This window comes from Mobula hypostoma, chromosome 19 (genome assembly GCF_963921235.1).
Source record: "Mobula hypostoma chromosome 19, sMobHyp1.1, whole genome shotgun sequence".
Taxonomy (NCBI): domain Eukaryota; kingdom Metazoa; phylum Chordata; class Chondrichthyes; order Myliobatiformes; family Myliobatidae; genus Mobula; species Mobula hypostoma.
In genome coordinates this window covers 12,360,893-12,377,060 of record NC_086115.1, presented here as the reverse complement: position 1 = coordinate 12,377,060, position 16,168 = coordinate 12,360,893, and the positions used below count along the sequence as shown (strand labels likewise).

Below are 16,168 nucleotides of genomic sequence, written 5' to 3'. Positions count from 1 at the left end.
ACCATCTGACTAACGAAATTCCTCCTTATCTCTATCGTAAAGGGGCACCCTACTATTCTGGGACTGTGCCCTCTGGTCCTAGACTCCTCTACTATATGAAAGATCCTCTCCACGTCCATCTATCTAGGCCTTTCAATATTCTATGTTTCAATGAAAATCCACCCCCCCCGTTTTTCCAGACTCCAGCGAGTCCAGACCCAGAGCCATCAAACACTCCTTATACATTAACCCTTTCATTCCCGGAATCCTTCTTGTGAATCTCCTCCGAGTCCTCTCCAATACCAGCACATCTTTTCTTAGATTAGAGGCCCAAAACAGCTCACAAATACTCCGTGTGGTCTGACACCACAGCTTTATAAAGCTTCGGCTTTTATAAAACCTTGCTTTTCTATTCGTCTTCTGGAAATTATTGCTAACATTACATTTGCCTTGCTTACCACTGACTCCACCTGCAAGTTAACCTTTAGGGAATCCTGCACAAGGACTCCCAAGTCCCTTTGCACCTCATATTTCTGAATGTTCTCCCTGTTTAGAAAATAGCCCATGACTTTTCTCCTACCAAAGCTGGTACAATTCCCGCATCCTGCCTGATGTACTGTACAAATAACGCAGTGCTCGCTTTATTAGATACACCTGTACCCTGCGTGTTGATGCAAATATCTAGTCAACCAAACCATGTGGTAGCAACTCAATGTATAAAATCATGCAGACATTATCATGTGGTTTAATTGTTGTTCAGACCAAGCAACAGAATGGGGAATAAATGTGACTTCACTGACTCTGACCATGGAATGATTGTTGGTGCCAGACGGGGTGGTTTGAGTATCTCCAAAACTGCTGATCTCCTGGGATTTTCACGCACGACAGTCTCTAGAGTTTACACAGAATGGTGCTAAAACAACAACAACAAAAAAAATCAACGAATGGCAATTCTGTGGGCGAAAATGCCTTGTTAGCGGGAGAGGTCAGAGGAGAACGGCCAGACTGGTTCAAGCTGACAGTGAAGGCGATAGTAACTCAAACAACAGCATCTCTGAACCCACTGCACGCCGAGCTTTAATGGGGATGGGCGACAGCAGCGACGAACATACTCAGCGGCCACTTGATTAGGTACAAGAGGTATTTAACGATCTGGCCAGTGAGTACAAGTTATTAACTGACTGTGTGGCTTATATAGTCCAATCTAGCTATGTGCTGTAAAATCGGGTTCTGAAAGTCACCCTGAGCGGTTACGTGCAGTCTCGGTTTGCGCTGATATTATAGACGCAAGGAGGCGGGTTAAGGAAACGCAAAGGAAAGTGATCGGCGAGGTATAAATAGGAAGAAGGAGTTGTGGGAAATAGGATTAGCGGAAAGAGAGAGGATCATCTTCTTTCATCCCCTGCGGAGAGATGGCGGCTCACAGGCTGGTGCTGATCCGGCATGGCGAAAGCACTTGGAATCAAGAGAACCGCTTCTGCGGCTGGTTCGACGCCGACCTGTCGGAGACGGGCGCGCAGGAGGCGGCGAGGGGTGCCCGGGCTCTGAGCGACGCCGGCTACCAGTTCGACATCTGCTACACCTCGGTGCTGAAGCGGGCGATCCGCACTCTGTGGGCGGTGCTGGACGGCATCGACCAGATGTGGCTCCCCGTGGTGAGGAGCTGGCGGCTCAACGAGAGGCATTACGGCGGCCTCACCGGCCTGAACAAGGCGGAGACCGCCGCCAAGCACGGGGAGCAGCAAGTGAAGATTTGGAGACGATCCTTCGACGTCCCCCCTCCTCCAATGGAATCCGATCATGACTTCTATTCCATCATTAGCAAGGTCATTATATACAGAGCGTATACATACTATATATACATTATACATACATTAGTACAAAAAGAGGGCAAAAATAGCGAGGTTGTGTTCACGGGTTCGTTCTCCGTTCAGACATCTGGTGGCGAGGTGGGGGTGGGACGAAGCTGTTCCTAAAATGTCGGGAGTGCGTAATCTACCGCCTCGGCCTGCAGTAGGGAAGGCCAATGCATTGCCAGCATTCGTTTCCAGAGGATCAGAATGTTAAAAGTAAGGATGTAGTGCTGAGGCTTTAATAGAGACTGGTCGGACCACACTTGGAGTATTGAGCAGTTTGGAGGTTCATTAGAATGATACCGGGATTTAAGAAGTTAATGTATGGGGAGCGTTTGATGGCGCTGGGGCTGTACTCGCCGGAGGTCAGAAGACTGCGAAGGTGGGTATCTCAGTGAAACCTATTACATTTTGAAAGGGCTAGACAGGGTGAGTGTGGAGAGGATGCTTCCTATACCGGGAGAGTCTAGGACCAGAGGGCATAGCTTCAGAATAGAAGGACGTCTCTTGAGAACTGAGATGAGAGTAATTTCTTTGGAGGGTGGTGAATCTGTGGAACTCATTGCCACGGACCACTGTGGAGGCCAAGTGTAATTAGTAAGGGTTAAATGTGACAGATAATGGGCCGGATAATGGGGTTGAGGAGGGTAATAAACAAGCCATAGTGCAACAGACTCGATGGGCCGAATGGCCCAATTCTGCTTTTATATCTTGTAGAAAGAATTAGGGAGGAATAAACAGACAAGAGGTGTAGAAGGGGAAAGGTTTGGGTTGGAATTCAGTGTCGGGGAAGATTTGGTTTGAATGCAAGGCGGGAGTATATTCTTTCCCGGAAACATCAGCCTGCCTGTTCAACTCTGGAAGCAAGGGTGGAATGCAGGTTTGATTACAAAGTTTGACAGCTACATGGATAGAAGGAGCATGAGGGATTGTGGTCCAGGTGCAGGTCGACAGGACGAGGTAGAAGTTCAGACTCTACGGGCCAAAATTCCCGTTTGTTTGTCATGGTGTGCACCGGCATTGGCTGGAGCCGTATGTGAAGGAAAGATGGTCTGTACTGTAGACAAGGCGACCAGGGCTTATTCGGAAGAGTTCCGCTAAAATATCGGCTGCTCGGTCCAGCGACACCGCCCAGACGTAACCTTCTCAAAGACAGCAGCCCGCGATAAACTATGAAATAAAACAGTAACACAGAATCCCCGAGCCAATCAAAATAAACAATACAAGGTTAAGCAATTAACGACTCGTAAAACAGCTATTAATTAATTAAGTAATTAATTAACCTCAGCGCCCATTGCTCGCTGGCGCCCCCAGCAGGCCCGGAGACCTCATTACGCTGTTTCTCTGACGTGACTAAATTCACGGAATGATGAAGCTGTCAATCTGTAACGGTAAATGCGTTCATTGTATCATGCTAGTGCATCAATGTGTCTAGACTGGAGAGCATAGGTACTGAAAAAAAATCACGTTAGTTTTAATACATCAGTGTTTAACTGTTTATAGTTCACTAGAGTATAAATATTCACAAGTATCTTTAGACGCTATGTATTCAAGATACTGTTTTATGCACACTGAATGCTTGCGTACAGACAACAAGGCTGCATTAAATTGATTCCTCATGAGCCTCACGGCAGTGTTTAGGGTAGGTGGGGAAAACAGAGGGACATAAATGCAAAGAGTGACTGACATGGCCTCTGGGTGTAAAAGACTGGGACTCTGAGAGATTCATGCTGACAGCCGGACGTGCAAAATGGAAATGGGGGGGGGGGAGAAATTCAGTCGTAGACCAGCATCAATTCCAAACAGCTCATCACTTTGACTGGGAACTAAACAAAGAAACATGCAGCACCGTTTTTGCAAGTACCTTCTGAACCTTCTATCGTTCTTGTGAGCCTGAAGTTAGACCAGAAGATGAAGGAGCAGAATTAGGCCATTCAGCCCATTGGGACTACTTCACTATTCAATCATGACTGATTTATTTCCACCCTCATTCTCCACCTTCTCTCTATAACCCTTAACTAGTCATTTCTGTCTTAAATATACACCCAGTCCTCGGCCTCCAGAGCCCTCTTTTGCAATGAATTCCACAGATTCACCACCCTCTGGCAACAGAAGTCCTCCCCTTATCCCAATTTTAAAGGGATATGCCTTTATTCTGAAGCTGTGCCTTTGGAACTGGACTCTCCCACTACTAGAAACACCCTCTTCACGTCCACTCCATCCAGGCCATTCAGTATTTGGTAGGTTTCAATGAGGTCCCCCCCCCCCGTATCCTTCTGAATTCCACCGACTCTATCGATCCTTTATTGCGTAGCTGCATCTTACTGATATTTTGTGCTTGCTACTTTTGTTTTGCTTACTAAGCACCTAGGGACATCCAATGCGCTTCATGTGTTAACCCTTTCACTCCTGGATCATTCTTGTGAACCTCCTCTGGACCCTCCCCAGGGCCAGTAGATCCTTCCTCAGATACGGGATCCAAAACTATTCACAATATCCTAAATGCAATCTGACCAATGCCTTATGAGGCCTCAGCATCACATCCTTGCCTTTATATTCTAGTCCTCTCGAATTGAATGCTAGCATTGCATTTCATAACTACCTGCAAGTTAACCTTAAGGAAATCCTGAACAAGGACTTCCAAGTTCTTTTGCACCCCTGATGTTCTCCCTGTTTGGAAAATAGTCCACACCTTTACTCTCCTGGATGTGCTGACAATGGAGAAGTTCAGGAGCAGTTCACCAGAATGTTTCTGGGAATGAAAGGGTTACTGATTGATGGCTCAGGGCAAGTACTCACTGGAATTCAGAAGAAAGAGGGGGCATCTCTTTGAAGCATTTCAAATGTTGAAAGACCTTGATAGAGTGAATCTGGAGGGGATGTTTGGAGGAAGGAACAGCCTCAGAATGGAAGGATGTCTGTTTAGAATGGAGATGAGGGATTTCTTTAGCCAGAGGGCAGTGAGCCTGTGGAATCTTTTGCCACAAGTGGCTGTGAAGGACAAGTCATTGGGAAGATTTAAGGCAGAGGTTGATAGGTTCTTGATTAGTCAGGGCATGAAGGGTTATGAGGAGAAGGCAGGAGACTGGGGGTGCAAGGGAAATGGATCAGCCTTGATGATGAAACCACCTGGTTCCCTTGGCTGTCCACGTCTTGGGAGTACACACTCCGGTCCCACCAAACCCGTGAGATTGAAACGGCTCTCCCACCCCAACGCTGGTGTTTGTGGATGCTGTGTGATTTGCTACCCTGTTACAACTCAGTGCCAAGAAATAACAGACAGCACACTGCATACAATTTAAGGAATTATATTTGTGAATCTTAACTAAAGGGTTAGTAAGGAAAATAAAGAAAAAGAACAAAAAGAGCCCATTATAATTAAACATTCAAATGTGTGCAAGTTGGAGCTCAACTCTTCCAAAAGCCATATTCTCCAATCCTCGTGGACCCTGGCACCTTGCTCCACTGAATCACGGTCCCCCACCGGGTCGAATCCTACGACCGGTTCTCTCCAGCATCTTCTCTCTTCATCTCCCACTGAACAAAGGATCCAGCTCACACCGGTGTCAGGCACACAACACAAAAGCACACTCCCCTCTTTGGATGGCTTACGTTCCAAAGCACCCATTATCTCTAACCATAAGCCAAACACTGCTTCTACAGAAGGACCATTACGTTAGCAGTGGAACCTTTCCCAGGGTGTTACAATGAAATTGCAGAACAGACTCTTCAGTCCTGATGCAGGACCTCGGCCTGAAAGGTTGACTGTTCATTCCTCTCCACAGCTGCTGCCTGACCTGCTGAGTTCCTCCAGCATTTTGTGTATGTTGCTATGTCGTTCCAGTAACTGCAGAATCTGTTGTGTTTATGGGGTCCTGTTTAGCAGCCTTGTCTATGGCACCTTGTCAAAGGCCTTCTGAAAATCCAAGTAAATAACACCCATTGACTCTTCTTTGTCTGACCAATTTTGTCAGATGTGTCAAGTTGTGCTTGTTTCCCGTAGGACCGTCGGTATAGTGACCTGTCAGAGGACCAGCTGCCCTCCTGTGAGAGCTTGAAGGATACCATTGCCCGTGCTCTGCCCTTCTGGGAGGAGGAGATTGTACCGCAGATCAAAGCGGGGAAGCGGGTACTCATTGCAGCTCACGGCAACAGCCTGAGGGGAATCGTCAAACATCTGGAAGGTAAACTGGTCCTGGTGTGGTCCAGCATAGCGACCGACTGTCGCCTCTTGAGTTTACATTCAGCAGGCCTGTTGGGGCGGGGAGGGTGGTTTGTAAAGCACTTGGATGCTTCCCGTGATGGTGACATGCGCTATTAAAATGCAAGTCAATTCCTTAACCCGTTCACTTGACGATTATCAAGTCAAGTCGCATCTATGGAGAGGAATAGAGCAATGCCATATGACAGATTCTTGAGCTGGTTCACTGACTCCCCAGCCACCTGCTCGTTCTGTGACCGGGAGGAGTGTCAGTGTTCGTATCGGCACGGAGTGCGAGAGGTTGCACCCTCTATTTGAACATCTGAAGGGGCTGCTCCTCGGTTTCTAGCTGTCCTTCAGCCCCAGTGCTCCTGATCTATGGCAGCCTGGTGCAGGGGGAGGAGGGTTGCTAGGGAGATCTCCCGGGCAGTCTGCTTCTGGTCCGAGCCAAGATGTCCATTCAGGGTCCAGGCGGCGGGCAATTGAGCCAACAGCCTGCCCCTTCTCTGGGGTTATGTCCGTGCCTGGGTATCCATGAAAAAGGAGTACATTGTCTCCATGGGCATAATGGGGGATTTCCGGGAAGAGCGGCCTCCGTAAGGGTTCGAGTGCATATTGGATAATAATCAACATGTTTTACTTTAAAATTGTAAATAGCTACGATGGCTTAATCTTGTATTGTGAGAGAATAAACTTCCTTAAGGAAAAAAATACAGAGAGGAATTATCAGTTGCTGTTTCAGGGCCAGGACCCTTCATCAGGACTCGACCCAAAACACTGACGGTTTATGCAAACGATGCATGTCACTGGTGTTTCAATGTCCATGTGACAAATAAAGGTAATCTAATCTATTCTGAGACCCAACCTTCACATGGATTGGGAGCCTGAGTGCTTCCTGATCTTAACTCAATCAAATTGAGTTAGAAGTAGAATTTTTTTTGTTGTTCCACTTCATTTTTCAAATCTTTTTATTATCAATCCAAAATTAACAAGAGTACATCAAAGTAAACATGACTTACAATGCCTCAAAGAGAAGAGAAAAAAGAAGACATTCATATTAAAAGATAGAAAACTTCTTTGTGACAAAAAGAAAAAAACTCTACTAAAGGAAAAAAAAGGTGAGAGAGTAAAACCATTGGGTGTTCTACAAGATAATGTGACGTTAATATTTCTAGTTGATGTGGAGGGAAATAATATTGTTTTTTGAGGAATAGGTTGGATTGTCCTGGTTATTATGGATTTGTTAGAAATCCTGGAAGAGTCAACATTCAGAAAAGATGAAGATGAGCTTTATTTGTTGCATGTACATAAAAACATCAAGTGAAATGTGTCCTTTGTGTCGAGTCAAATCAGCAAGGATTATGCAAGTGTTGACACGCTTCTGGCACCAACACAACATGCCCGCCACTCACTAACACTATCAGTACGTATTTGGAATGTGGGAGGAAACCTGGGTCACAGGGGGATCATATAAACTCCTTCCAGACAGTGGTGGGAATCAAACACTGATCTTACGGCTAGCACTATAAAGCATTGTGCTAACTACCTTAATTCATTAGGACATTGTATAGATAAGTACACAAAAGAATTTAAAAGGCAAAGGGAGTTGGAATATAAATGGAGGAAATTATTTTTCTTTATTAAAACCTTACTAAGATCACGTGTAGAATATTATAGTGAGTAAGGGTGTTGGATCACTGCAAGGACATACTGACCTTGGAGGAAAGTGAGATTAACCGAGGCTGACCGAATTAACTGATGAAGAGACAAGTTGCCTTCAGTCAGGAAGATTAATTGAGGTGTTGTGAGATGACTGAACCATTCCCTGTTCAGACAGCCGTTGCCTCAGGGCAAGATGGCAAAAACTTAAAATCAGCAGTGATGTCAGGAACAATTCTGTGTACAACAAAGAGCTCTGAAAGTCTGGATGCTTTAGTTGTACAGCACAGAAACAGGCCCTTCGGCCCAACTCGTCTATGCTAAATTAAATGAAATTGTCTTCAGTTCTGGTCACCTCATTATAGGAAGGAAGAGGAAGCTTCCGAGAGGCTGCAGAGAGCATTTACCAGGACGCTGCCTGGATTAGAGAGCACGTCTTAGGAGGAGAGGTTGAGTGAGCCAGGGATTTTTCTCTTTGAGAAAAGAAGGGTGAGAGGTGGTGTGATAGTGGTGTACAAGATGATTAGGGGCATTGATCGAGTAGACAGGTAGAGGGTTTTTACCAGAGTGGAAATGGCTAATATGAGGGTGCATAATTTTAAGATGATTTGAGGAAAGTACAGGGGGTGTGTCACAGGTAGGTTGTTTATACAGACTGGTGGGGGCATGGAATGTGTGGCCAGGGTTGATGGCACAGGCAGATACATTAGGGATGATTAAGGGATTCTTAGGCTCATGGATGATGGAAGAAAGGAGGGCAATATAGGAGGGAAGGGTTAGATTTCTGGGCAAACTGAAAGGTCTTAAGGTGGATAAGTCACCTGGGCCGGATGGACTACATCCCAGAATCCTGAAAGAGGTTACTGAGGAGATAACAGGTACATTGGTCATGATCTTTCAAGAATCACATGATTTTGACATGGTCCCGGAGGAATGGAAAATTGCAAATGTCACTCTACTCTTTAAGAATGGAGGAAGACAAAAGAAAGGAAATTGTAGGCCAGTTAGTCTAATCTCAGTGGTTGGGAAAGTGTTGGAGTCTATTACTAAGGATGAGGTTTCAGAGTACTCGGAGACTAATGATAAAATAAGTCAAAGTCAGTATGGTTTATGTAAAGGGAAATCTTGCCTGACAAATCTGTTGGAGTTCTTTGAGGAACTAACAAGCAGGGTGGACAAAGGAGAAGCAGTGGATGTTATTTACTTGGATTTGCAGAAGGCATTTGATAAGGTCACGCACACGAGGCTGCTTAACAAGATAAAATCCTATGGTGTTACAGGAAAGATACTGGCATGGATAGAGGAATGGCTGACAGGCAGGAGGCAGCGAGTGGGAATAAAGGGGGCCTTTTCTGATTGGCTGCCAGTGACGAGTGGTGTTCTTCAGGGGTCAGTATTGGGACTACTACTTTTCACTTTGTTTGTCAGTGATTTAGACAGTGGAATTGATGGCTTTGTGGCAAAGTTTGCAGATGATATGAAGATAGGTTGGGGGGGGGAAGGGAAGGTAGTACTGAGGAGGCAATGCAATTGCACCAGGACTTAGACATATTGGAAGAATAGGCAAAAAAGTGGTAGATGGAATACAGTATGAAAATGCATTTTGGTAAAAGGAACAATAGTGCAGACTATTACCTAAATGGGGAGAAAATTCAAACATCAGGGGTGCAAAGGGACTTGGGAGTCTTTGCGCAAGACTCCCAGAAGGTTAATTTACAGGTTGAGTTTGTGGTAAAGAAGGCAAATGCAATGTTGGCACTTATTTCAAGGGGAATAGAATATAAAAGCAAGGAGATAATGCTGAGGATTTATAAGACACTTGTCTGGCCGCACTTGAAGTATTGCCAACATTTTGGGCCCCATATCTCAGAAAGAGTGTGTTGTCATTGGAGAGAGTCCAGAGGAAGTTCAAGAAGATTATTGTGGATATGAAGGGGTTAACATATGAGGAGCTTTTGGCAGCTTTGGGCCTGTACCACCTGGAATTTAGAAGAACACGCGGGAATCTCATTGAAACCTACCGAGTGTTGAAAGGACTAGATAAGGTGGATGTAGAGAGGATGTTTCCTATGGTGGGGGTATCCAGAACTAGAGGGCACAGCCTCAAAATTGAGGGACAACCTTTTAGAACAGAAGTAAGGAGTATTTTTTTAGCTAAAGATTAGTGAATCTGTGGTTAATTCACAGGTTGAGTATGTGTAAAGAAGGCAAATGCAATGTTGGCATTTATTTCAAGAGGAATATAATATAAAAACAAGGAGATAATGCTGAGCCTTTATAAGACACTAGTCAGGCCACACTTGGAGTATTGTCAACAGTTTTGGGCCCCGTATCTCAGAAAGGATGTGTTATCATTCGAGAGTCCAGAGGAGGTTCACGAAGGTTGGGGTTAGGGACTCTGCCACAGACTGCAGTGGAGGCCAAGTCTGTGGGTATATTTAAAGCTGAAGTTGATAGATTCCTGTTGGTTCAGGGGCATCAAGGGATATGGTGAGGGGGCAGGTGTATGAGGTTGAATGGTATCTGGGATCAGCCATGATGAAACGGTGGAGTGGTCTCGATGGGCCGAATGGCTAATTCTGCTCCTGTGTCTTATGGTCTTATGCTCTTGTCTTAGAGTAGGTTAAAAGGTTAACACAACATCTATACTGTGCTGTAATTGTCTATGTAAACTGAGGTTTGGGAATTTAATAAAACTGAGATTGATGCGATAGATGGATTGTACGTCTTTGTGGGAGGATGTGAAACAGAGCACAAGAAAATAGGAACACAAGTAGGCCACTCGGCCCCTCTGGTACATCCTACTATTCAAGGAGATCATGACTGATCTGCCCCAGGCCTCGCCTCCTCTATGACAGTAACAGTCTGACTGAATGGTGCAACAGGTTCAAGAGGCTAAATGGCTGACTTTGGTTGCTATGCTCCCATGTCAGGCTAGGGTCTAACAGATTACCAAACCAAGGCAGGTGGTTGGAACTGGGATAAGGATCAGCTGTATTCTCAGTGAATGGTATAGAACAGGTCTAAGAAGCTGGAGTCCTGTTCCTGATTCCTGCTTTCCTCTTTTCTCTTTGATTGGTAGGCATGTCCGAGGAAGCCATCATGGAGCTGAACCTCCCAACAGGGATCCCCATCGTGTATGAGCTGGACAAGAACCTGACGCCAGTCAAGCCCATGCAGTTCCTGGGAGACGAGGAGACCATACAGGCCGCAATGGCTGCCGTGGCAGCCCAGGGGAAAGCTAAGAAATGAGGAATGGTGCTGAGCGAGTGTGGAAGGATCGCAAGAATTCCATAATGTAGCTTCTCGAAAAAATATTTATATAGATGGTTCTGGGAACCATGGCAGCATCTAGCTCCCAGTTGCATTACCTACCTTACTCTGTGTTGACTGAGCCTACTCAATGAGCCCTCTACATCCCTTTCTGTATTCTCTCTCTCCTTTTCACCTCTCTTTTCCATCTTCTCCTTTGTCCATTGTGACTTATTGTGGAATTACCTATTAGCTTACAGATTCACTGGATCAATCTTCATGCCTGGCCAATCAGTAGAACTGTTCCTGTGTTGGAAATATATTTAAAGGATGTATTGATAGTTCTTCTGAATTTGGAGACCCACTTATTCCAGTTGAAGGCACAGATTAATCATCACCTTTCCCATTTATAGGATAATAGATGGTTACAGAACAGGTTAATATTACAGAACAGTATGACTAACTAGCTTCTTTCGGAATCAGGTTTAATGTCACTGACATATGATGTGAAATTTGTTTTTTGTGGTCGCAGTATACTAATACACACATATATATATTTATATAAGTAGCACAAAAAGAAAGCAAGAAAAGTGAGGTAGTGCATCTGGATTTCATTGTCCCTTCAGAAATCTGATGATAGAAGGGAAGGAGCTGCTCCTGGGTTTCATTGTCCTAAAATACGAATGTTGTTTCTTCAAGACTTTGCCTCTAAATTGACAATCTTGCGTTGAGCCTGTTCCAGTCAGGTTGAAATATCCGCAATCTGACATTTCGATTCTTTAAGCTGAGTATTCAGGGAAAGAATATTTTCCTCAATAGTCTGTAAACTCTGTCGGAACGACTTCAACTCAGAAGTGTTACTATCCATTTCATTATCGAGATCCATCAACATACATTCCAAACGCTCAGCCCAGGCAGGCACGTCTTCTGATTTTTCTTCGGAAGTTTTTCCCTTTCTGTTGCTGGGTTCAAAAGGCTGTTTTCCACTTCTTAAAGGATACGACATAATAACCGCTATTTCCCACCAAGATCCAGAAAATAAAAGTTGAATAATTCAAGGATTAAACTGGGGAAAAGGAGGAATTAAAGGCAGCCACAGGATTTGTATGTTACTCCGTTGAGCAGCAGGCTGAACTCCCCTGGGTTTCATTGTCCATTCAGAAATCTGATGGTAGAAGGGAAGGGGCTTCAGGGCTGCTCCACCTCCTCCTTGAGGGTAACAGTGAGAAGAGGGCACGTCCTGGGTAGTGGCACTGTTACTACATGGACAAGACAGTAGAATTATAGACCAAGGGGTGAAATGTTTAAGAGTTATTCTGAAAGTTGGCATTGGTGTGAAAGGAGGTAGTGTTTACAGAAAGGATGAACAGATCTCAAGCTGCACTGAAGTGAGTATTTAAATGTTAATTGGCACGGTAATGTTAACCACTGGGGCATGGGGACACCTGGCTCGATACCTTGACAAGACCATCCATCAAGGTCACCAATGACCCCCGAGCTGTACCCGCCCTGACGGCGAGTCGCGTCACGGTAGTGTGACGCTGCGTTACAGGTCAGGGTGTTGGAGTTCCGCGTTCAGTTCCAATGTCACCTGTAAGGAGTTTGTACATTCCTCCCCGCGAACGCGGAGGTTCCCTCCAGGCGTTCCGGTTTCCTCCCACATTCCAAAGACGCGCCGGCTGATGGGTCACTGTAAATTGTCCTGTGATTGGGTTAGGGTTAAATAATTGGGTTGCTGGGCAGCACGGCTCATTGGCCAGAGGGCCTGTTCCACACTGTATCTCTGTATAAAATAAATCAACCTAAAAGGGAATTCAAGTGAGATTATTTTACCCAGTGAGCAGTCAGACTATGGAACTCGCTAGCATAAGGTATGCTTAGAGGGAAAATGAAAGATGTCAGTCATTTGATGTAGTGGGAAATGCTCTGATGGAGTGGAAAGAGCTAGGAAGAGGTGTAAGGAATCAGGACAGTGTAATGATAGTGAGGAGTAAGAGTCAAGTGAAAGAACGATAAATATTGATGTGGACAACCAATTGCTTACTCATTGGAGAATCACACTTTCACTTAAACTAGTGTATGCGAGAAACATTAGTTGGGCTATTTCATGAATTAAGTAGCAGAGTTGAAAATGCAGTTCAACTCTCTCATGGTAACTGGGAGGTGTAGTGTTAGTTTTTTAAGATGTTGAAAAGCCAATCACCAATGGGATAGCCACGGAGCAAATGAATTACAAGGGCAGTTAAAACCGTTGCTCTAAAGCAGTATTGAAGGACTATCCTTGGTCTTGTAAGTTCTAGAACCTAAACCCATCATCAGGCTTTGTATCTGTAGCAAGGAGTTAGCAAAGTAACCCTCAATCACAGCACTCTGGTAGGAAGTATAAGCACCAGATGTTTTGAGGAACGCTGGAAATGCAGAGCAACACACACACAAAATGCTGGAGGAGCTCAGCAGGTCAGGCAGCATCTACAGAGAGGAATGAACATTGAATGTGGCAGGCCAGTACCTTGCACGAAGGATTGTGGCCCGAAATATCAACTGTTTGTTCCTCTCCAGAGGCACTGCCTGATCTGCTGAATTCCTCCAGCATTTTGTGTGTGATACTTTGGTAAGAAACCCTGCTCTAAAGGCAAAGCAGAAGCGGTTTCCTAGAATTAGTTTCACAGAGTTGAAATTGCTGTTCATTTTAGTGTGTCTGTGTGCTTCCCCTCTCTCTGCTTCCATCATTAAGCATACCTGAGTATCGTTATCGTTTCCCCTTCTCTCTCACACCCCCTACTATCTCCCCCCAACCCTTTGCTGCATGAGGGTGGTTGTGGAGCACTGCAATATGGGACCGATGATGTCCCAAACGCACGCTGGAGCCCAGCGTATGTACACCTTTACATTCCAAAACCTTCTGTAACACAAACTGGTGAATAAATGTGCCTCTGAGAACACTGTTAGCCTGTCCATTATTTTGATCTTCACAAGGTTCCTTTCTGACTTGAGATATTAGCTCTGCTTTGATCCCCACAGATGCTGCCCAACCTGCCGAGTGTTTCCTCCTTTTATTTCAGCTCTCCAACATCTGCAGTATTTTAGTTTCAAGATTCAGATTTAGTTCTCACTTGTCCATTGAAGCCTACAGTGACTGGACCGTTTGCGTTAATGACCTTAATGACCAACCCAACCTAAGCATGTGCTGGGGGCAGCCGGTGAGGGTCACCACACATTGCACCGCCATCTAGCGCTAATGCCCACAATGCGGGGAAAGTATGAAACATTACAAAGCCCAATGGAAGCAATTTCTCCGTCTGTTGAAAAGTCAGATGTTAATTCAATTTCTCTCTCCACAGATTCTGCCCGACCTGCAAGGTCCTCAGGGATGTTCTATGTTTGGCTTCAAATTTCTAGCACGGTATTTTGCTTTTGGTCACTGGATCACAGCTGCCGTTCTTGCTCAGATTCAGATTTGTTTATTTATCGACATATACAGTGAAAAAGTGTCATTTGCATTAACGAGCGATATAACCCAAGGATGTGCTGGGGGCAGCCTGTAAGTGTCACCATACATTCTGGCGCCAACATAGTAGTCCCACCATACTTGACAGAACAAGGCAGAACAGAGCAAGCAATAAAACAACAACAGCAAAGCAAGCCCTGTATCCTCCCTCCCACCCACCCATACACACAGACAGTACTCCCAGTTTTCTATCTGGGTCATGGAAAGTAAGTTTGGTTCTAAAGGATTTTTTTTAAGGTTCATCCCTCCCCTTATTCTCAGTCACCTCTCCCATTTCCTTTGCCCCCAGTTCTTCAACAACTTATCCCGTGGGCTTGTCAACGTTAACCTCCATTCTCTTTTCTCCCTCCCTTTCTCGTCGCTCCATAAATGAAGACCTAGTAATAGGCAGTAATTCCTTTCCTGCAGATTCAGATTTATTTATCACATGTACATCAAAACATACCGTGGAAGGCGTCATTTGTGTTAACAACCAACACACCCAGGAGTGTGCTGGGGGCAGCCCACCAGTGTCACCACGCATTCCGATGCTAACGTAGTATTTGCACAGGGTTCAGCAGAACACAAAACAACGGCCAATCAAGCCCTTCCCACCCGTGCACGCATGCAATCCTCTCGCCCCAAGACAGACCATCTTCTTTGGCTTTCAGCCTCCATCGATTTCAACTTGGAGACACAGATACTGGATCTGCTGCACCATTATCTGGGACGTGCCAGTCCATCACAGGCAAAGCCCTCCCCATCACTGAGTGCATCTACAAGGAGCAGCCACCATCATCAAGGACCCACGCCAGGCAGACCGTGGTCTCTTCTTGCTGCTGCCCTTGGGCAGGAGGTACAGGAGCCTCAGGTCCCACACCGCCAGGTTCAGGAACAGCTATTGCCCCTCGACCATCAGGCTCCTGAACCAGCGTGGATAACTTCAATCACCACTACTCTGAATTTACTCCACAACCTCTGGACTCATGCTCAAGCACTCTACAACTCATGTTCTCAGAATTATTTATTTAGTTATTTATTCTTATTATTTATTTGTATTCGCACAGCTTGCCTTCTTCTGCACACCCGTTGTTTGTCCGTCTTTGTCTTTGGTCTTCTGTTGATTCTATTGTAGACTTTGGTCTGCTGCAAATGCCGGCAAGAAAATGAATCTCAGGATTGTATTTGGTGACAGATATGTACTTTGATAATAAATTTACTTTGAACTTTGGAATGTACGTGTTGAGTGTACAGTGGAGGAAAATTGGACTTAATTAAGAGAAATTTACAGGCGCTGGGTGTTAAGAAAAAGGAAGATTTAATTGGAAAGAGTTAACATGTGGCTGGGCAGATATTCTGCTTTGTGCAATCTTATGATGACTCATTACCTCTAGAAGGCACGGGGCTTGGTTTCCTGAGATGGGCTAATGCTTTACTAAAGTGCTCAGCATTCATCCTTATGTCCAGTGTATAATTGTCAGAAGAATTCATCATCACTTTAGCGAGGTAATGGCACAGATAAGTTCGATTTGTTCCCTCCCACAGTTCACTCACAGTACCTAGTAGCACTTTTGAGTCACTACCTCAGAGTGACCTTTGCTCTCCAAATGATCATCACCAACTACTTCCTTAAATTCCGCTCAGAAACAACAGACGTGAATGAGTATTATCCAGACGCTTGCTGGACGTAAAGATGCTGTTCCCCACACTTCTGTTGTAGCAGAAACAAAATCAGGG

General features: G+C 45.2%; 1 protein-coding gene across 1 annotated transcript; it reads left to right on the top strand.

Moving 5' to 3' along the window:
* Positions 1–1,245: 1,245 nt before the first annotated feature.
* Positions 1,246–13,910, top strand: LOC134358826 (phosphoglycerate mutase 1). The gene is made up of 3 exons (XM_063071362.1): positions 1,246–1,805; positions 5,836–6,016; positions 10,775–13,910. Exons 1-3 carry the CDS (start codon positions 1,392–1,394, stop codon positions 10,942–10,944), a joined length of 765 nt encoding a protein of 254 aa, XP_062927432.1. The 5' UTR covers positions 1,246–1,391; the 3' UTR covers positions 10,945–13,910.
* Positions 13,911–16,168: the final 2,258 nt, after the last annotated feature.

What these genes read in the sequence shown, in the direction of transcription:
- LOC134358826 (XM_063071362.1), top strand. Translation starts at nt 1,392, where the DNA reads ATGGCGGCTCACAGGCTGGTGCTGATCCGGCATGGCGAAAGCACTTGG. An exon ending in TCTATTCCATCATTAGCAAG is followed by an intron (nt 1,806 to 5,835) that starts GTCATTATATAC and finishes TGTTTCCCGTAG; the next exon opens with GACCGTCGGTATAGTGACCT. An exon ending in AATCGTCAAACATCTGGAAG is followed by an intron (nt 6,017 to 10,774) that starts GTAAACTGGTCC and finishes TTTGATTGGTAG; the next exon opens with GCATGTCCGAGGAAGCCATC.